This window comes from Coffea arabica, chromosome 7c, assembly GCF_036785885.1.
Source record: "Coffea arabica cultivar ET-39 chromosome 7c, Coffea Arabica ET-39 HiFi, whole genome shotgun sequence".
Lineage (NCBI taxonomy): Eukaryota > Viridiplantae > Streptophyta > Magnoliopsida > Gentianales > Rubiaceae > Coffea > Coffea arabica.
The window spans coordinates 1,352,353-1,373,616 of NC_092322.1; the positions used below are offsets into that span (position 1 = coordinate 1,352,353).

General features: G+C 37.2%; 4 protein-coding genes across 6 annotated transcripts; 2 read left to right on the forward strand and 2 right to left on the reverse strand.

Moving 5' to 3' along the window:
- Positions 1-756: 756 nt before the first annotated feature.
- LOC113698837 (uncharacterized) lies at positions 757-4,299 on the reverse strand. The gene is made up of 6 exons (XM_072056954.1): positions 3,691-4,299; positions 2,580-2,615; positions 1,741-1,942; positions 1,465-1,543; positions 1,199-1,316; positions 757-1,049 (listed from the first exon to the last, which is right to left on the reverse strand). The coding sequence occupies exons 1-6, from the start codon at positions 3,882-3,884 to the stop codon at positions 1,025-1,027; spliced, it is 654 nt and encodes a 217-aa protein (XP_071913055.1). The 5' UTR covers positions 3,885-4,299; the 3' UTR covers positions 757-1,024.
- Positions 4,300-7,675: 3,376 nt separating this feature from the next.
- Positions 7,676-12,574, forward strand: LOC140010325 (DEAD-box ATP-dependent RNA helicase 16-like). Of its 2 annotated transcripts, XR_011817614.1 has the most exons (7): positions 7,676-7,902; positions 9,975-10,070; positions 10,169-10,213; positions 10,532-10,669; positions 11,607-11,675; positions 11,998-12,099; positions 12,182-12,574. XR_011817614.1 is itself a non-coding variant. In XM_072056955.1 (6 exons), the coding sequence occupies exons 2-5, from the start codon at positions 9,990-9,992 to the stop codon at positions 12,040-12,042; spliced, it is 333 nt and encodes a 110-aa protein (XP_071913056.1). In that variant the 5' UTR covers positions 7,676-7,902; positions 9,975-9,989; the 3' UTR covers positions 12,043-12,099; positions 12,182-12,574. The 2 variants fall into 2 exon arrangements, 1 of the variants encoding a protein (XP_071913056.1); XM_072056955.1 differs by lacking the exon at positions 10,169-10,213.
- Positions 12,575-13,108: 534 nt separating this feature from the next.
- LOC113697957 (uncharacterized) lies at positions 13,109-15,966 on the forward strand. Of its 2 annotated transcripts, XM_027217592.2 has the most exons (3): positions 13,109-13,801; positions 13,887-14,525; positions 15,192-15,966. In XM_027217592.2, the coding sequence occupies exons 1-2, from the start codon at positions 13,693-13,695 to the stop codon at positions 14,519-14,521; spliced, it is 744 nt and encodes a 247-aa protein (XP_027073393.1). In that variant the 5' UTR covers positions 13,109-13,692; the 3' UTR covers positions 14,522-14,525; positions 15,192-15,966. The 2 variants fall into 2 exon arrangements, with proteins under 2 accessions (XP_027073393.1, XP_027073394.2); XM_027217593.2 differs by having other exon boundaries at positions 13,111-14,525.
- Positions 15,967-16,697: 731 nt separating this feature from the next.
- LOC113698410 (protein NRT1/ PTR FAMILY 5.9-like) lies at positions 16,698-19,655 on the reverse strand. The gene is made up of 4 exons (XM_027218226.2): positions 19,153-19,655; positions 18,779-18,996; positions 17,718-18,226; positions 16,698-17,639 (listed from the first exon to the last, which is right to left on the reverse strand). Exons 1-4 carry the CDS (start codon positions 19,208-19,210, stop codon positions 16,820-16,822), a joined length of 1,605 nt encoding a protein of 534 aa, XP_027074027.1. The 5' UTR covers positions 19,211-19,655; the 3' UTR covers positions 16,698-16,819.
- Positions 19,656-21,264: the final 1,609 nt, after the last annotated feature.

A 21,264-nucleotide genomic window follows, 5' to 3' on the forward strand; every position in this document is an offset into this window, starting at 1 on the left:
CTATAATTAAAATTCTTTCCATTATCACTTGAATAAACATACACATATGCAGCGATATGGATTAAGATTTAAGATTAATCTTTCCTACACTGCACTGACCGTCAGTATTAGATGGATGATAACTATACAAAATTTGAATTTAAAATTTAACTTTTATATACATGTCATTAATCTAATAGTGATAGTACATGCGCTGTCAGTGTATATAAGATTTACTCGAAAATTTAGAAAGAGATATAATTAGACAGAGCAGTTGTTTGACAACAGGCAACACCAAAACTCGAAAAATCAGTTTAAATATGATAAATAATCAGGAAACACATCACTACTCAAAATTTTCTAGCAATTATGAAAAGTTGTTTGATACGACTGAATAATAAATAAATAAGGTTGCTTTAATAACAGCAAACTTTTGAATTACCACATTGCCATTTTCTAGTATTTTTCACAGTCCCAAGTTACCAACAATCTCGGTACAATTAAATGGGTTAATTACAAATCAGAGGGGGCCAAAGACCCACAAAAGTGAGCACTTAAACGCAGATGTATAATAGACATAGAAATCCCAAATTTTCAATTTTTTTGGTGTTATCCACAGCTAAATTTAAAATTGCAATGTCGCAACATTTTTAGCTGTTAAAATTATCCTGCCAGCCAACCGTTTAGATGTCGGTTAAAAGTAACCTGGCGCGGCAGTATGTAAAAACATGTGGGGCCGCAAATATATCTATAGCTATTTGGCAGCAAACAAAATGGTTGGAGTTGAAAAGAAATGTTCTCTTATTTTTGCTTTTGTGCATGCAATATTGCCATCTATCAACACTAGAAATGCAATTCTTTCCTCTGATATTCATTCTATTTCCCAAGACAATGGGCAGATGCACATTGTTAATTTACAGGATCGTACGTAACACATTTACAAATGAATTGGGAACCGGTGTACAGAAGATCCACCCAGAAACTGAACGCTTTCAGCACAGCCAAACCGATCGGATCAGGCCATTATTAAGCAGATAACTACTCATCAGAAACTGAACGTGACTTTATTCCTGCAAATGCAAGAAATCCATGCTCAAAATCAACTGATAAAGAAGACAATCACTCGCTCTCATATCCTATGGGGGCTATTTCATATAAAGGATTTCTTTTGCAAGATGGAAGCACTTGAAGGCAATCATATTTATGATCAAACACTCACATGTCAGCTTGCAAATATTGCTCCACAGTGAGAGGTTTAGGGCCGCCGAACCAATTGATCATAAATATATCATAAATTTCCAGCTCGAAGAACTGGAAATTATGACCCTTAGGCCAGCCTGCATACCATTCAATTAAAACACAATTTGCAGGTAGTTCTCACGAACAAAAGCAATACAGCAGCAGGATAAAGATTTTCAAGGCCAAACTAAGTAAAGCACAAGGACAACGCTGTTTCAAACATTTATAAAGAAAAAACAAGCTTGCCTGTCATTTCAGGGTGCTTAGTGAACAGCGCAGTTTGAGCAAGCTCAGCTTCCTTGGAATTTCCGTCAAGTAATGTCAACTACACACCACAAACGCAAAGGTTAAGTCAGGATGAAACTGAACGATGAATGTCATACAAGTGAGAAAGGCATTACAATACAACAGCACACCAGATAACACAGCCATATTGTAAATTCAAGTGAGAAAGGCCTCCTAGGAATTAGTAAAGCCACCAGGTCTAATAAGTTCAAAATTTTCAGTTAATTGAGCTATTACCTTCCCTACAAGTGTAATTTTTGCACAAGAAGGGTTTTCAGGGTCCTTGGTACCACAAGTCCCGATGGGATGTTCACTAATTGTTAAGGAAGATCTTTGGTCTTTCAAAGCATAACGTGCTGTTGGATCAAGTGTCGTCAAATAGAAATATGGGATGCCACTTCCTTTGTCTGGTTGCCCATCACTAAATGAGACCACATTTCTGTGGACAATACAGACAAGTCAATTTATGACCACAAGGAAAAACAGAAAAAGGATTAAAAATAAAATAAAATTGCGTATCAGGAGACCAATAATAACTTGTATCTGAAAAGAAAACAAGAAGTTGAAACCAAGCTTTTAAAGCTCTGTTAAAGCGCATTTCAGTACATGACACAATGTTCTGCATTGTGCCAACCAGAAGTTTACTCAGGTTAGACGATGCGACCAACTCAACTCAATCAGGACACAGCAAACACACACTTCCTTCCAGGCTAATAGAAGAGTTGCAACCCTTAGAAAAGTCTTTAAACAATAAGTCTAATCTCAACAAGAAGTTGGGAAAGTACAAGTCAATTTTTAGCATAGTATTTTAAACTCCAGATAATCTCATAAAAGTGACAATCAAAGTGAAGAAGTTTCCACGTGTAAAAGCAGATTCTTTTCTATTCATGACAATCCTCAGATGACATAACGAAGCATCAGGTTTAACCTACCACAATCATCACTAGATCAGATCAGAGATTTCTTTCGCCTCAAAATTTCTTCTGTACAAAATATCACAATTTCTTGCAAGAAATTACTTGTACACAGTCGCCCAAATAAGGAGGTAGAAAGCAATATTATATGACAGATCATACCCAAAAGGTGCTCCTCCCAAATCACTGGCTATGGTACTGCAAAAAAAATAGGAGGGAGTAAGATAAGATCATCTTCAACGTCTGTTTAGACAATATTTAAGATCAACAGTAATGAAAGAGGAGTTATCACTTGCCTAACATGAAAACCTTCAAACGGGTAAACACGTATATTAAACAACGAAAAACTATTTGGTTCAGTTTCTTTATCATCATTTCAAATTTATACCAGTAAACCAATGTTCTTGACATCTTTGCAAGCTTCATCCACATAGTTGTCCCACCAATTTGACCTTTGCATTGGAACTCGCATAAGTAACAGCAATCGATGCTTAACAGGAAATACAACTTTTTTCTCCATCAAAAATGTTCTCCACGATTTTTTACTATACTATGAGGGGGTGTTCGTGTCTTGATCAAAAGGCTTTCCTTTTCAATCTTTTGCTCTCCTCAAAAGGTGATAATGTGATGTTCAGATACTTGCATTACCTCTACAGTTTACGTATATGTGAAGAATTTTCAGCTAAAACGCTGTTTAAAGTGATCCTTCCTGACCCAGCCAGTTCTTGGTAAGGTAGCATTTATTGCATATGATGAAGTAAACAATGGCCTGCTGTGACTCTTGCCGGTTGAGAAGTAAGTTTGGTAAGGAAAACAGTCTTAAATCTTCACCTCTTACAATCAATAGAAGCAAAAACACATAAGATGTGAGCCCTGGCAATTTGAAGCTTTTACAAATTGTCGGCAATTACATGAAAATTTCCCAAGTACTGATATACAATTCCAAAGCATTTTGGAATTAAAAGGAGCCTTTCGTTTATGTTACCCTATAATTGTAAAATTAGTGACAGCCAAATTATTCAAGTCTGATGTGAGTTGAATCAGTCAAAACAACACAAAGCATCTTCAAAAGGTCAAAATTAAAATAAACCGAAAACAACTAGCATAATCCCCATAGGGATGTGCAAATCCCCAACAAAAAAAAACATCATAACGACTTCTGAGGAATGGGAGATGGGAATTGCAACCACATCCGAAAAAAGTTCCAGGCAGCAAAATTTGAAGGACGCATTCGTTAACTAAGACAGATTGATAGATATAATAGATATTAGACCTTAGAACACCCCAGGAGCTCTGGCAGACCAACCAACGAGCGAAAGCAGCAGTGTCCTTCGGGCTGGGCCTGGTTACCGCTGTGAGTTGTTGCAGTTGCAGAGGCCGTCCCAGTACGGCTTTCTGAAGCAATACCACCACCACCAAGAGCAGCACCACTCCATGGGCATTGACCCCTCTTTGTACTCCCTTCATTCCTATTTAACTTTCAAGGGGAAAAGGGCAAAAATAAACTGAAAAGCAACGCCAGTAATAACCAAAGGAGATGATTGAATGACGATGGAATATATGTGGTTATTATAGCTGCCGTATGGAGACAGGCACAGCAATTATCAATTACTATGCCAATAATTCCTCTATTTAATTTAATTTATCCCATTAAAACGAAAACAAACACTTATTTCTTTTTCATCTTTCGGATTCTACATCTTTTTTTCACGAGTATCAAAAAAGATGGTGGCACCATCAATGATCAATCAAAGAGGAATGGGCGCGGACTCGGGGGTGGGTGCTGTTTTGATTCCTATCCAACTGGTGGTGCAATGATAGAAGAAGACTTTTGGATAAGATGTTCCCTTTGTCTTTTTCTTTTTCTTTTTCTTTTTTTTCACGCTGCACTCGCTCCTACTTTACTGTATACTAAGAAGAGGGATGAATTAGATTTTATGCTAGACTCACTCCTAATTTACTCTACACGAGGGCGGGGGTGGCTGAATCGCCACTGGTCCAGTCCAGATGGGTAACCACTTACCCGCCGGTGAAATTTCAAAAAATTCTGAATTAAATGTAGGTCAAAAGATTTAACCTCTTGATTGATAAGATGCTCATTTGTCGAGAATTTTTTTGCTGTTTGTTTCTAAGTAGTGCAGCACCCATCTCCTTATGCTACTTGCGGTAAATTAGTACTCATTTGGTTTAGGAATTTGATTATAGTTAGAGCTAATAGTCTCATTTGACACACAATTCTTCTTTTGGATTCATCTATTTTTCAAAAATAAGTTTTTCAAATACAATATTACAATAATATACAAACAAAAACAATTCAAAACATATTTCATTCATACAATATATTAAATATTTCAAAAAATATCTATAGTAAAAGTTTTTCATATACACTGTTACAGTAAAATATTTCAAAAATATCCTAAAAAAATAATTAATCCAAACGGATATGATACTGTAATTTGGAAAAAAAAAATTCACATATTATTGTATTTGTATCATAAACATAGCTTTCAATAACTTTTTTGTCTCATGTAATCACATCACATCACAAAAAAATGGTACAATGCTATTCTAAATAATTTTTCCCCAAATAATCTTCTATCCAAACACTTTTTTTACTTTTTTATTGATTTTGTTACAACAAAATATTTTATTTTTCTCAACTAATGAGCATTGGTTAATATGACAAAGTTAAGTTAAATCAACAAATTATCTAAATACAAGGGCAGTAAATATAATGTGAAGTAAAATGGTAAATTTGATATAAATATAGATTTACCGGAATGGCAGTTAAAAGTTCACCTTTTATAAGAATAAGATTAGCAGTTACAACAGCTTATCTCACTTAAATGATTTTGTTTGTTTTGAGTACTTGTGACTTGTAACTGGATAGAAAATAAAAAAGAAGTTTTATTTAATAAATCTACTCTCTAATTCACTTATAATAAATTCCTCATCATACCAAGTTATAGCCATTTATTAATTGAACAAACCCCAAGTCTAGTATGTATTAGGGTCTGTATAGATTAAATATATTTAAGGGTGTTTCTTGAAAATTTTTACTATAATTTTGTGTATTAAAAACTTTCACTGTAGATATATTTTGAGAGTGATTTTAAATTTTAAAACTTCTATTTAGGTGTTTTAAAAAATTCCATTCATCCTTCCTACCATAATGCCTTATACCCCCTATCTAAACCCCTCCCTTGTAAAACCCCTTCCCTTCTCCTTATTTCATTTTCCTTTTCCACCTCTCCTCTCTCTTTTCCTATCTTCTATATCCCCTCCTTCCTTCCCTCCCCTTCTTTCTCCTCTTTTCCCTCATACCATTTCTCCTTTTGTCGCAAAGAAATGTGGGATATAAAAGAAAGAAAGGATGAGGAAGGAAAATGAGGAAAGAGTGGACAAAAACATAGGGAAAGGAATGGGAGGACCAAAAAACGAGAGAAAGGAGGAGAATAGGGGAAAAAATGGGGGTAAGAGTAGTGGTAGAGAAGGAGGAAGTAGAATAGAAAAGGGAAAAAAAAGGGTTAAAGGAGTGAAGGGATGATGGTGGTGGAGGGCGGCGAGGAGGCATTAAAGGAAAAAAAAATAGATAGTGAGTTTTTTCAATTGTTTTCTTAGTATTTGTAGTAAGTGTATTTGAGATGTATATAGAGTGTTTTTGTGTGTGTCTTATTGTAATATCACATTTGAAATATTATTGTTAAGAAAAAAAAAAGCAAATCCATAAAAGACATTTAGAAATATTGCATATAATTTTCTTCAATTCGAATGGAATACTATATAGATTAAGTAAATCTCAATATCTATACTCCAATTAAAATTTTCCATATAGATTTTTTCCTTCTTAAAGCACTATGAGTATTTTTAAAATATGAAAGCAATTCTATCTTTCATATGATATAGTTGATGTATACGTATTTATTATTATTATTATTATTTTTGTTGGATGATATGAGTCTACCTAAAAGACGAAAAAATGTGTTTTTCAATTCTCTGTCTATTTTTTAGAGTATATTAACATGATAAGTTAGGTGTAATACTTAGATGTCTTAACGAGTGTTATAAGGTCACCCACTAAAAAAGTCATTTTTACATAGCATGCTTAGTTTAAGCCCTTCACAATTTCACCAATGTGTCAAGAATAATACCTTATTGTGTGTATATAGGTTATGGAGAGTAATTATGATAGCTTGGCATTGCTCTGAATTATAGGACTCGTTAGGCATAATGGATAATCTAGTATTTAAAATCTCTAGAAATATTTCCCACTTAGCCTTATCTTTGACAATTTCTAGTATTTAAACATCCAAAAAATGGCAATCAGTGACATTCAGTTTAGTTTCCACACCTTCCCAAATGGGGATGATATTTGCAATTACAAGCTTATAACATAACAAGCGATTTAAGCTGCAACCTCATTTTTGTATTAAAAATCTCTCTCGTACATATAGAAAATATTTTGGAGTAATCTCCAAAATCAACGACCAACAAGTTGGTCATAATGAAAAGAGCACATTTTTAGTCATAAAAATTTTACTAAGTCTATCAAAGTAGAGATATAAATGTAAAATCAAAATTTGCATAATTCAAAAGATAAGAAAGGGTCTTCAACCTAGGGTTGCAAACGAGTCGAGCTCGAACTCGAACTCAAAATATTAAGCTTGTTAGCTCGCGAGTCGGCTCGCGAGCTCGAGTATATATATATAATATATATTTTTTTTTAATTTTAAGTATATATATATTTTTAAATTTTAAGTATATATATATTTTTTTATTTTCTTATTTTAATAGTAAAATTATATATATCCTTAATATTTTATTATTTATTAAGAAAAAATATTATATTATTTATTTTTTAAAAAATAAAATAATTATTTTTTTCGAGCTCGACTCGAATCGATTCGAGTCGAACTCGAGCTTTCAATTTGCTGGCTCGTCAAACTCGAGTTCGAGTTTGAGTTTGGTAAAATTTAGTCGAGACTTGGCTCAATTAACCCAAAACTCGATTCGACTCGACTCGTTTGCGACCCTACTTCAACCATACTTAAATTTCTATTTTAGTTTTTCAACATAAATAGATAACATGGCAACTCTATTCAGCTAGAATTTTCGTCGTCCTCTCACGTGCCCGGCATGTGGATTGGAAGCATCATGTTGTTCGCGCATCGCGCGTTAGCTTCCCATCTGGTCTCGCCTGCCAGTACCCCATGTGCCCGTGTTTCCTTCTTTTAGTTCTTCTACTGCATTTGCTCTCTTCCCGCTGCCTTCTCTCTCCCACTACATTCTCTCTCTTTCTTTTTTTGGACAATGTTGCTCTGTCACTTGTCCACATGCTCTGGAACCTGGTACAAAAGTTTGTTGAGCTATCCAGTTCTGTCAAAACCATTGTCTTCTTACCGCCCAAGGAGGTGCCATCTTCACTGTGGGTCGCAGCGGTCCAGATCCTTTGCGGTTCGTTTGGTTCTCCTCCTCCTCCTTCGTTGTAAGTTTTCTTCTTCCTATCCAGTGAGATGCGATCTTAGCTGTAGGTTTTCTCTGTACATTTTAGGCTAAAGTTCATATGTTTTGCCCTTTATCCGGTGAGGTGCAATCTTCTATTTTTGCTCTCCGGAGAGGCACAATCTTAGTTTTGGTGAGTTGTCCGTTTAGATTTCTTCCGTTCTGCTTGCGCTGTGTTTGGGAACCGTGTGATCTTGTGGTTAGAAGAACAAGAAAACAAAAAGAAAGAAGTTGTCGAAAGATTCGGGAGGACCGAACAACAACTTCGACCTTTCCCAGGAAGTGCTAGAAGTACTGCCGCCGGATCCATTTGAACGGCTGGATGTTGCACGCAAAATCACCTCCACTCTTCCCTCGAATCAGAGGCATCTGTTCTCCGTCACAAGCTCACCGAGAAGGACGCCATCATCGCCGACCTTCAGTCCCAGCTTCAGTCTCTCGATGCCCCCTTTTCCGACGCTTCCGACAAACTTACCCTCGCTGACCAAGAAAATGTCCGATTCTTATAACCAACCCGACCCACTTGAACCGTTTTACTTCTCCAATTACTACTTATAAGTTAGAGCTATAGTTTTCTTCTTCTTCTGCTTCATCGTTCTAATTAATTGAATAGGAGAAATTGTTGAAGGAGAATGAGACGCTATTGAACACTGTGAAAAAGCTTAACCGCGATGTTGCTAAAGCAATTGACAGTATATAATGGTAAATTTTAGTTTTTTCCCCCCTTTGAGGTAAGCTTATTGCGTGGTAAAAATTTTGTGGGGATTGATTACTTTTACTTGATTTTAGTTTTTGTAGTTCTTTTCTGCAGCTAATGTTTGTCATTTTAATTTTAATTTGGTCATATGGAATGTATACTATTATTATTTTTGGGACTGAATTTACTGTTTTCAGCTGCTCTTGACTTTTAATTTTGATTTTGTTCCTTTATGATGCTCACGTTATTACAACTCTATTACTAATACGTGGCCTTAGTGAATATAAAAAAATGGTCCAAAGTTTTTTCTTTTTGGTTTTTTGGGTTGGCATAATTCTTAACTTCAAAAAGACTGTGTTAAAATGACTTCAGAATTCTGATGAATTTTGTTTGAAAGAAAAATGGCTTTGGTTAGCAATGTGATTAATTACAAGAGGTTAGGAGTTTGTGGGTCAAAATCGAGGTAATTTTGTTATTTGCGAACTTAATGGAAGAGAATATTTTCATATGACTGCTTGTAGAGTCGGTAGATCCATTGAGCTAATAAATCACGCCATTTTTTTTTGGGGTTGCAAATGATTACCCAAAATTTATCATTATTTAAAAGAGAAATATAGTTCAAAATAAAAAAGGTAAAAGATCCTAGGAGCAGGAATTCCCACTTCATATCAAATTAAAATTGGCATTGATTCTAATCTAGAACGTTGTCAATTAATCTGCTGTTTCGCCTATGTTATTAGAAAACTCTATGGCTTCGCGCGTCCAAAAAAATGGCATACTTATTATCTTTTAAAGGCTTTTCTGTGTCTTTGTCTTCCTTGTTCGCATCTGCTGTTTGATGCTCTGGACATTTGCGCGTCTGTAACGCTTAGGCTGCATTTGTGCTGTTTTGGGGCTTAGCCTTTGATGCAGAGTTTGGTGTTGTAATGTTTACACGGTAGGCTGCTTTTCTAAAATACATTTTTTTTTTACACTTGATTTTTTTTTAAATTTTTTTGCACCACATTCTAGCCGTCATCTTGCAATATCTTATTCTTTATTACAATATCTTTACTTTGCTGTGTGATTTTTTCGATAAGCACAGGTATCATTATGCATAGTTATTATATATTTGGAGATACTCAGACATCATATATCTACTTAATCTTCTTATTACAATCAAAGTGGATGGTTGCACGATTAGTAATTAGTATGTTACTATATTGAGTGAAAATTTTGAGCTTTTCCATGTATGTTGTTTATCTTATCCTTGAGCTTTCTTTCATACAGGAATTGCTTTGCGTATCATCTACTTGTCTGTGGCTGATGAGGTTGTCAGTTTGATAATCTACTTGTATTAATTCTGTTTTTTCTTGCAGGTCATAAATTTTGAGATGCCTCAAAGTGCTGCGAGATATGTACATCGAATTGGACGTACTGGAAGAGCGTATAACACTGGTGCATCTGTCTCTCTGGTAATTTTCTAAAGACTAAGTTGGAATTACTTTTGTAACTGAATTTATTCCCTGACTTCCAGATTGAATTTGGCTCATCTTCATTTTTTTGCAAGCAGAACTAATGAACAGTTGGATTGCTTGAATATTGACTGGAATCTTCGGTAAATCATTGGCTCATATATATCCATGTTGTAGAAGTTCTATCATCTTTCGCAATCATGGTTTTGGTTTTCAGTTTTTTCTTTGTGTTTATTGCATACTGAAATAAGCCTTTTGTTTTTTATATCAAATATTGGATTGTGCTATAGGTTTTGCCCTTATTTTTTGCTGTTCTTTTTTATATTAGAATTCCTAATATATGTTAGCACATGAATACTGTCTCCCCTAATATGATTAAAGTGATTATGGTAATGCATTTAAAATTATTGTGATCATTTTCTTATATGTTTCTTATCTCCCTCTTACTTTATCTTGAATAGGTGTCCCCTGAGGAGAATGACATGTTTGAAGATATTAAATCCATCATCGGTGAAAGTGATAACATGGACTCCAATTTTATAGCTCCATTTCCATTGCTCACTAAGAATGCTGTGGAGGGCTTGAGATATAGAGCTGAGGTAAATATTGCCTTCCTTTACTGCACAGTAAGTTGTAACTTTTTGAACTTATTATGCGTTAAGCATCTCTTTATGCTTACTTTGCTTCTGTGGTTCTTAAAAAAACCGTATGGCGTTTGCCTCGAGATATTGAAACTGTTTTGTGCTGTGTTGCTGTTTTACTCTGTGCTTTTTAGCCTAGAGTTGCTATGTTGCTATTTATACGTACCGCTTCAGTTAGAGCTTTGCTTCTTCGGATAGGTGTGGGGTTATGCATTATTATTTTGTTTTGACTCTAAAAATTATATATTAATTGCCTTTTGTAATTAAGCCACCGCACCTAATTGCCTTATCTGTTGCCAGCATAATTTTTTTTTTTAAACTGAATTTGGATGCTTACTGTTGCATTACCAACTTTTCAATTCTGTTACACATTTGGGCTATACTTTGTTAGTGTTGCAGGGTATTAGCCTAAACCTCCGGGTTGCTGATGCTCTTGATGGAAAGGAATTGTTGTGCTATGTTAAATGTGCTCCTGATTTCATTAGAGTAACTGGAATCAGGTTTACGATTGTTACGACTTATTGGGTTGGAGAAACTGCATATGTGGCCGTGTAAAATGTGCCTTTTCCTGATGTGACATGCCTCTTTCCGGCATCATATCTACCTTAGAAGTTGCCGAATTAGTATTTTCTCTGAAATATATTTTTCCCATGCTTTCCTTCAAATATGTTTTTATTCTCAGGTTTTTGCTTCATTATTATATGTACTTTCTGTGGTGATGATTCATGATTTCAAGCATGTATTCGTCACGATTTACTTGTAATTGATGCACATACAATTCAATAAGGATTTCAAAGGTTATGTGGCTATGAATGAGCATTTAGCTGAAGTTTGCATATTTTGATTGTGGAACGGATTGTCCGTGTAATTTATTTACCTTACTTTTACTCAACAGAAAGAACTTGCTCAACTTACTTGTGAATGTGAAAGACATATTGGCACACAATCTGGCGGAATGGAACAGGTAATGATTTTCTGCTCTTTCCTTGCTTGTTCCTTGAAGCTCTGAAGTAGCCTCTGCAAGATTTCTGCAGAAGCATAATTTTTGTTTCCTTTTTTTTGGATTTACCCTTGTCCTTTGCTTCTCGTGTTTTGTCCTTGTGTTTTGATCATATGTGACTTCTTTGTACATTTTTTTACAAGTTTTTTGCTGCAATGGCTCTTGAATTGACTTGCTTGGTGAAAATTTTTGTGTTACATTTTATGTCCCTATGATTTAGTTCTATCCATTTGTGATATTTCTTTATGTCTGTTTTCTTGATCTGATTGCCTGATTCGTTTTTCAGTATTATTCGTCTTCATTCCAATGGGAGCTCATTGCTCTAAATTAGGCTTTTGCTGATGGCCTTCTAACCTCAAATCCAACATCGCTTATTCCTCTGATTTTGGTAATTCTTAAAACTCTTTTAAATGTATAAAAATGTAATATTTGTTTCCCTTTTCTTATTTTTTTTTCTTCTGGGGTTTTAGAGCAACGTGGAGAAAATGAGAGTATGAAACTGCCATCATTTAAAGAATGCAGTTTAGATAAGCTGAAGGTGGCGACTGCAGGATTCTCAGTTGAATACATTGTACCAGAACATGGAGATAAAGCTCCCAATGTTGTCTACAAAGGGCAGCTTGGACATGACGGCTCTTAGATTGCTATCAAACATTTCAATAAGTTTGCTTGGCTGGATTCTCGGCAATTCCTGGTTGTTATTACCTCTTTTAAGCAAGGCCCCAGCTATAGTGTTTCACATAGTACTTAGTTAACCATGAGTATGGTGGATGTTATTCAGATTTAAGATTTGTTGTATGCAATTTGTAGGTTGATAAGTGAGGAAACTTATTTTAGGTTGATATGAATTGAAACATTGATTATACGGTTGTTATGCCTTTGTTTAAGGTCAAATGGGATGAAGTATTTTGTTACTATCAATAATATAAAGTCGATTTCATTTATTTTCTTACTTACTTTGGCCCTTACTATTTTACATTTTCCTGCTTACAGCCCTATTAACTCTCCTCTTTCACTTTTCTTTTCCTTTTTTTTTTTCTAATTTTGAGAATGATCTGAGAGCATGGAAAGATAGTAAAATATAACCCCTAATGATGCTTATAAGTTTTAAGTAGCTACATTATTAGGAAATTAATTGAACTCGTAATTAAATCATAATGCAACCTAATCTTGAAATAGCAAGGACAGAAGACAACTTAGACGGAGTCTTAAAATATTTTGATTCTTTAATCAGAATGAGACTTACTATTTTTTACATGATTACATACTTAAATGAAAGTTTACTCTAATTTTAGTTTAATATTTTTTTTGGTTTATTTGTAACTAATTCCATCAAGAAAAACAAATTTCATTAATGATTCATTTTGAATTAGTACAAATTATTTTATTAAATTGGGCATCTCCATCCTTTTTCCCACCGTGCGTAGCACGGTTTATGCCTCCTAGTTACACGTAAAAGGAGACATAGCCTCCGTCGTCGAGTCCAAGGTCCAAGCGCCCGGCGACGATTGAAACGGCAAGACAACCAGGCCCTCCTCTTCCGCAAACTTTCTGACCGCGTGGCCTCCTCAGATCGATTCTTCTTCATGCTTGTCTTTCTTCCATCCGCATCCTTCCGCTGCCTTTGTTTTTTTCTCCCACAGTTAATTGAACAGTCCAAGAATCAAAATACAATAATCTTTTTATACTAGCGTTTCCCAGGAAGTCAAATCACACGCTCATAGCTCAATTCTTATTAAGGGAAAGAGAAGACAAGTAAACCAGAAAAGAGAAATCAAGAGCCAAGAATGGGACTCTTCACCTACACCATAGCCGGAGGCGGTTTCATCTTGATCGGTGCTTGGGAATCGTTCGTGTCTTCCTCTGAATGTATCCGAAATACGCCACCATCTCCGCCCCTTGCCAGCCATCGCGCCATTTCAGGTATTAACAACAGCAGCACTCAAACGAAAAAGGCCCCTCCTTTTTCATCATCGGTAACATGCTTATCAATCTCCGTCCTTTCTTTCCTCTTCATTCTAAACTCTCTCATCTCCATCTCCGACGCCCTCAACTCCAAAGACCACGTCGGTTTCGCCTTCCAGTTAGAGGTAATCGCAATCGCTCTCCTTTTTTTCCTATATTCAACTTTGGGTCTCTTCACGCTTGTCAAGATTTCGTTTCAATTTCCTTCAGCGATCCTCAATATGCTGCTTCTTTTCGCTTTCGGCGAAGAATTTTTGTTCTTTTACGTTAGAAGAAAGGACCCCAGTGGGGTAGAAAACCGATACTACGATCTCTTCCTCGTGCCAATAGGCATTTGTCTGTTTTGTACTATTCTCGAACTGAAAAGTCCCAAATCGAATTATGCAAGATTGGGACGCGGGGTTGGACTGGTTTTACAGGGTATGTGGATAGTCCAGATGGGTTTCTCATTTTTCTCTGATTTGATGATGGTACATGGATGCTCTTTGCACGGGAAGAGTAGAGGAAACTATACGATTAAGTGTAAAGGGCACCCTGAGTATCATCGTGGTCGAGCGATCGCTACGCTTCAGTTTAATTGCCATCTTGCACTTCTAGTGACTTTGATTGTTGTGGTGTATGGAATTGTCTGCAAGAAGCATGGGATTAGGCGTGATTTGTTGCTGTATAGGCCGCTTGGACCTGAGATTGAGCATCTGGATGGTCAGCCTCAGTTTACTCTGGATTCTGATGATGATCTTGATGATGCTGATCAGAATGGGATTAAAGAGGTGGGGAGTGTGGAAATGCAGAAGGCTATTGTAGCAGTGCCTGCATCAGAAGTCAATGGTTATGGTACTCATTGACGAGGTAGATATTTGGATCTTAGTTTTGTTAAGTGAATAGCTTAGATTAGCTCATTTGTTAAATTGTTTGTGACATAGAATTTGGATAAATGCAATGAGGGAATCTTTTTTTTTTTTGGGGTTAGCTGGTGAAGAGGATATTGATCTGCATTGTGAGTGCTGTTATAATTTTTCTTAAAGTTGCAATTATAGTATTTCACGACATTTTGGCTCTTGTTTGTCTTTATGTTATTGTCGTAAACCATGAATTGACTCGAAGAATTGCAATGATTGTTTGATGTTTGTCTTTATGTTATTGTCGTAAACCATGAATTGACTCGAAGACTTGCAATGATTGTTTGATGTTCCTGATTATCAGCCATGATGAATCTTTTATAGCGGTTTATTATGATTTATTCGTGGTTCCTGCTAATCGCAGAATTTGTGATTCGGTTTGTGATCTGTGGCAATAATGTCACCTTTTGAAGGACTTCCACTTCAGTGATAAGGGTGGAAGGAGAAAAGATCATCAGTTAGTAACATCTGAATGTACTTGAGTGGCAAATATGCAATCGGTTACTTTGAAGACTAGTAGAATTAGGTCTGCTCAATCAGACAACATATTAAATGTACTTAGCTCATATTTTCATATGTAATTCCTCGTCTTACTTGTCCTTCTTACACTGAGCAGCTCAAAGAATGAAGAGCAAAAGAGTGCAAAATCATTATCATTGAGTTTCTCAAGCATTCGCAAGGGTGGCAAAGGGGTGATGGAAGGTTCTAAAGGTGCTCAAAACAAGAAGTAGCTTGGAATCTGGTCATCACTTTGGCTGTAGAGACTAGAGAGATAGACTCATCAATTATCAGCATTAGGAAGACCTGCTGGAATCTGCTGTTAGGTGATGTCAAAGTTGCTAAACCCTTGATATGATGAACCAAGTTTATTTGGGATGGTAGCATTAGTTGGACGCCAAGCGCATCCTTGACTAGTCTGCGCTGTGTTTCATTTTGCTCTCTTTGATGGTACACTGTTCATCTCCGCCTCACTTGGTAGACAAGAGTAGATCAGGATACATATTTCTAAACTTATGCCCTCTTGCATATAGCATTGTGGGTTGCACAGCTGGAGCTATTGGCTAGATAACGAACAAAATGTCTTTATGTTTCATGTTTATAAGGATTCACGATGTGCATATTTAGACATCAGTATCGGATATTTTTTTTTTTTTTTCGGGGTGATCAGAAAACTGAATCTCATCTCATTATTCGTGTCAGAATAGTAGCTCATGTTTTGCTAATACTGGTGGAAAAAGTTTACTACTTAGATTGGATATATCTTGGCTCACCTTTAGGAAATTTGTTTGAAATTAGCAATTTCTTCTTGGACACCAATACTTCATATATGGGATGATATGGCAAGAGATCAGTGAGTTTGGCTGCGCTGATTTAGCGGGGGTTTCAGTTTATTTCCTTGTATGTCAGTTCGTTGTTCCAAATGTTCTCCAAGTATCTTTGCATTGTGCCGCACTTGATTGCTATATGTCCATTTTACAAGCTGTGAGGCGTAAGGCGTTACAGGTCTACCCTGTTTGGGAAATGAAACAGGAGGAAGATTCCGCCATCCTATTTTGGGGCCTTGGAAGCTTGGGCGGTGGTAATTGATGCCGTCTCAAAATCAGTGTTTGTCCTTGCGTGTAAAACGCTTAGTTCAATGTGGTGGTGCCGATTAAAGAACAGAACAATGACGGATAACCATCATATGTTTGTGAAAATTGAATAGAGAATAGAAAGAATTATGAGGTCCTATAAAAGAGTACCGAACAATGACAGATAACCATAATATGAATGCAAAAATTTAAAAGAGAGTAGAAAGATCTATGAAAGAGTAGCACACTGTTTGGATTGCAAGTTTTGAGAGTTTTTTTTTTTTAAGAAAAATTTGTATAGTGATTTGATATATATGAATAAAAAATATATTCACGGAGGAAAAGAAGTAGTACTTGTGTAAGATAGGATAGGTAACCATGAAGTATGTAAAGCTAGCTACTGTTGCCTTACGTAATAAATTATTACTCCATCTCCATTGATCAACGATCAGGATGGAAGTTTGAAGATATATTGGAGCAGTCTTATTTTCATCTCCCATGGCAGAAACACTTTTTTGACTTCTCCAAGAATAATAAGTTGGCCTTTGGGATAATAGGTAAATCGAGGAGACATATTACATATACAACGAAAAGGAGCACACTACTGAGTACTGACTGAATACAACTTCTTCGTTTGATACAATGCGAACTTGGCTACAACTGAGCTGACCGGTCATATTCTACTTTTATGGAATCTAAAGAAAATTACAAATCCCACGAAGCTTACAGAATCGAGTATGGCTAGCAGCCAGTAGTAGCTGTCTAGACGGGAATTTCTCATGTCATCATTGAACCAACTGTTTTCTCTTCCACCGGAACTCGTGAAGCATTCAACGAGAGATATAAGGAGGGCGCTTAAGAAGCTTCCTACCCCGAAGACGCTGGTATACAGAGCTATACCCATTGTTCTAAATCTGAGAGGAACCTCAGAATAGAAGAACTCTTGCATGCCTACGACCGTGAATATATCAGAAATGCCCAACAAAATGTATTGAGGAAGCAGCCAAAAGATGCTCAATGGTACGGTTTCAGACAGCAGATCGGAAGCTACCATTTGTCTGCTCAGCTCAAGCCTCTTCCTTTCAGTTAAAGCAGCAATCACCATGGCTATCACCGACAAAAACATTCCAATTCCCATCCTCTGTATCACGCTGATTCCTTTCTCATTTTGAGTGAGGATTCGGGTTAAGGGTATGAAGAGGATGTCATACAAAGGCATCAAGAGGATAATAGAGACGGTTATTGCACTTTGAAGTGCTGCTGGTGGGATCTTGAATTTGCTGCCGATGTTCCTCTTCATCGTCATGCCTTGTTTGGTAAAGAATGTTGGAGGTTGCTGAAAAATCACAGCAAACATCAGAAGCATGGTCCAAACTGGCAGCAGAGGCAGCACCATTTTTGCAATTTGAACAAGATGATTCTCATTCTCAGATTTCTCATACAAGCCTTCCATTCCTTCAGGATCTGCGTCAAAGAGTGGTTTCTCCTGGAGTCTACAAGGACAACACCCGGTCGTTAGTACTTTGTAGAATTGCTAGTATCATGCAACTGTAAAATAGAGAGACGCTTACTCTAGCTCGGCCACATCTGAGTTTCTATCCAAATCAATCTTGCCGCAGAACATCCTCGATAGAGTTGTTTTGACTGTTTGTGTCATGTTTTCCGTCGACTTGTTATCGACATTCTTGGCCTTCTTATGCTTATAAAACCGGTTCCCCAATAAAAATATTGCAATGGACGCTAGAAATGAAATTGCAGGGATGGCAAATCCCAATCCCCATCCCAGAGTATCTTGGATATATGACATGAGGGAGACTCCAAGCAAGCTGCCACAACAGATGCCGAAGTACCACCACTGGAAAAATAATCTCCTCTTATCAGAACTGTGGTCAGTTTTGTTGCTAGGTAATTCATCCCCATCGTCCAGCTGATCAGCTCCAAAGGCTTGCAAGGAAGGGTTATACCCACCTTGGCCTAGTGAAATCAGATAGAGAGACCAGTGAAGGAGTGCCGAGGAGCTAACTTTGCCGATCGGAATCAAAAGCCATCCCAGCGCCGTAGACGCTAACATTACGAGTCCCTGGGCAAACGAAACGAAAGATTACGGTCGTCGTCTCATATGCCATACGCCAAATTCTAAGTTATACTAACAACATTGGCACCGCTGGCTTTTAGTTACATTTCCATTCAAATTCTCTAGATTTTAAACATAATTGAATGAAAAACCAGACTACGTTAAAGCTGCAGCAGATTCAAAAATTTTGACAATGCTTCTCATCAATCAATACACTACAAGTAAATCGCCACATCAATGGTACATTAAACTACTAGATAGTAGCACCAATTTTTTTTTTTTTTTTTAATAGCAAAAAAGCAATTTCACTTGGCAAAAGAAGTGGGAAATGACTCGGGTTCCATTTACCTTTGTGGATACACACCTTAGCAGGTATCCCACCATTTCCACATCAAATTCCACTAAATAATTAGCAATGGATACACAAAAAACAACAGGAGAAAAGAAGCAACAAGCATCTGAATTCGTAACGCAACAGCCCAATATTAAGCTTCGTAGGGGCCAAACCAAACACAAGGAGTGAAAGGGAAAGGGAAAGGGAAAGTTGAGAGACTTTACCAAAGCATAGAGCAAGGCAGCAGATTGTACGGTGGTATACCGGTCCCAGTAAGAGTCAGCAAGCGGAGCCACTACCAGCGGCACCATAGACGTAAAACCGCACCAACTGTTAACCATCTTCGCCGCCGACGAGTTGCTCATTTTAACAACATCAGTAAGATAAGTCACCAAATTGGACGCCACACCCTTGAATGCAAACCTCTCCACGCCAGCTATGACTGGTGAGAACGTTTCAAGTACTTGTAAATATTCACAGGCCCAGCGTATAAATCGTGGTGCATTTTTAATAATACCGGTAGCCGGATTGTTTCTTTAAAGAAAAACCAGAAAGAACAAGGAAAAAAAAGTGAACATGCAGATGAAAAACTACGTACCAATGAGAAGTACAATGGGCTTATTGAGTCCTGCGGTTAGTCTGTGTCCTCCGGCCATGAGTGTCAGAGTCGAATGGGAAAATCGAAGCTGGGGAACTGGTTCTAGACTCTGGAAAAAGTATCAACCCGGAAAAAATGATGAAATAGAGAGGCGTGGGAGAATTGAGAGGATAACTTGTTTGTTTCTTGTTTCTTTCAAATTCTCAGTGTTTCAGTAAGCACGCATGAAAGGGGCAATAGAAGTTTAGAGGAATCACTTAAGAAGTTGAGACTATATACTAGTGTTCTTGTTGGGTTCCACCAGTGCATGTTGGAAACTACTATATACAACTTTGTCGTTAAATGGGTGGTTAATGGAATACAGGACGATCACTATAAATGAGCTCCCTAGCTTACAAGGCTGAAGGTTACAGCAAGAACGGAAAAAAAATTTTAGTTGGCTGCCTCGTCACGGCGGTCCTATTTGCCCAAGAATATAACACTAGCACCAGTACATTAGTATGTCCTCGTGCAGCAGGCACTATACATTCCTCCTTCAAAAAGCACGCCACGCCTGAAACTGAATGCTTGGTCACTCACTTGGACTCTTCGCACATCTGCCGCGTAGGCAACTTAATTAGCCTTTTGCATGATGATGATTTGCCAATTATATTGGAGTTGAAAAAACAAATTATCGCGAAAAGCTCCAACACAATAACCAACTTTATAAGATTATCCTCTACCATTTACCAATGACCAACCATTCCTCCAGCTTTATTTCACCACTAAAACTAAGACGTAAGATCCATTTGAAAGAATGATTGGCTTGACGGGATACGTAAGATCCTTTTTCTTTCTTTCTTTCCTTCTTTTTCTTCCGTATACAACCTAACCAGCATATTAATTTCCAGCACGTCCGAGCGTTATGGAATTTGTAACTGGCTTCTTCTGCCCACGCGAAGGAACGAGGGTATCTGTCTCGGCTCACGGTCATCTCGTGCTTCGAATTTGACGTTTGCTGGATCAATTTAGCTCTGAGAATCTGATTACAGACGACAACATACACTCATAGGGGTACGTATATATTTGTGTGTCACCTTTTTCTGTGGGCAGAACTGATTCAGACGACCAAAAAAGCAATGAAAGTGGCGAAACTCCTGTAGTCTGGTCTATATACTTGGCTCGGCCTGATGAACCAATTACGTCGTGTCATAGTGATGCTACTTACACTCCTGACGATCGATAATGCAGATGCAGGTGCGATGACTCTGTCAAAAACATCTAAAGTCGGAACAGGAGAGACCCGCTGATCTACGTACGGAGCCATATGGTATTGATCACTATCCATACATAATTGATTAAAAAGAAAAAAAAAAAAAAGCACTAATGCTCCTGTCCTGCTCCATAAAACGGCTGTTTATTGCAATTACCTTTTGCGTCACAAATCCAAGACGTCAATCGGGGCCATGCACCAATCAGTGAGTCTTTTCTGCACCTTCCCCGCTCCTGCTGCTCTTTTGTGATATACTGACATGGAAACCACTCCCCTTATTTCACTCCTCCTACCATATGGAATTGACCAGCCCAATATTTAACATATGCATATGGGATCCATAGCTGCTAAATACTGACACGCGGCCTCCAACATAATTGGGACATTGTTATCTCTTCCAGGTTCTGGACGCCATTTTGGTTTAAGCGTCCCGGTCTGCTAGCTACCTAGCTACATTTGGCGTGTACCTATCTGCATGCACTAAAATTATGAGACGATACTCTCAAAACCGAACCAACTGGGGAACAGGCTTTCTTGTGCTCTGTCGTACATAGAGGTACTATTGAGCCGAGTCGAGCTCGAGCTCAATCAAAATTTGTGCTACTCGAGCTCGATCGAGTAAAAAATTTGGACTCGAGCTCGACTCGATGAAATAAAACTAAACTCGAACTCGATTCGGTTGAGCTCGAGTAAGCTCGAATAAATATCAAGCCCGAGCTACTCGAGCTCGAGCTCGAGTTTTGAAATAAATCTATAATTTTTTTTAAAATATATAATATATAATATAATATAAATAAAATATGAAAGCTCGATTAAGCTCGACGAGCACTCGAGTATTTATTTCTTGAGCTCGAACTCGA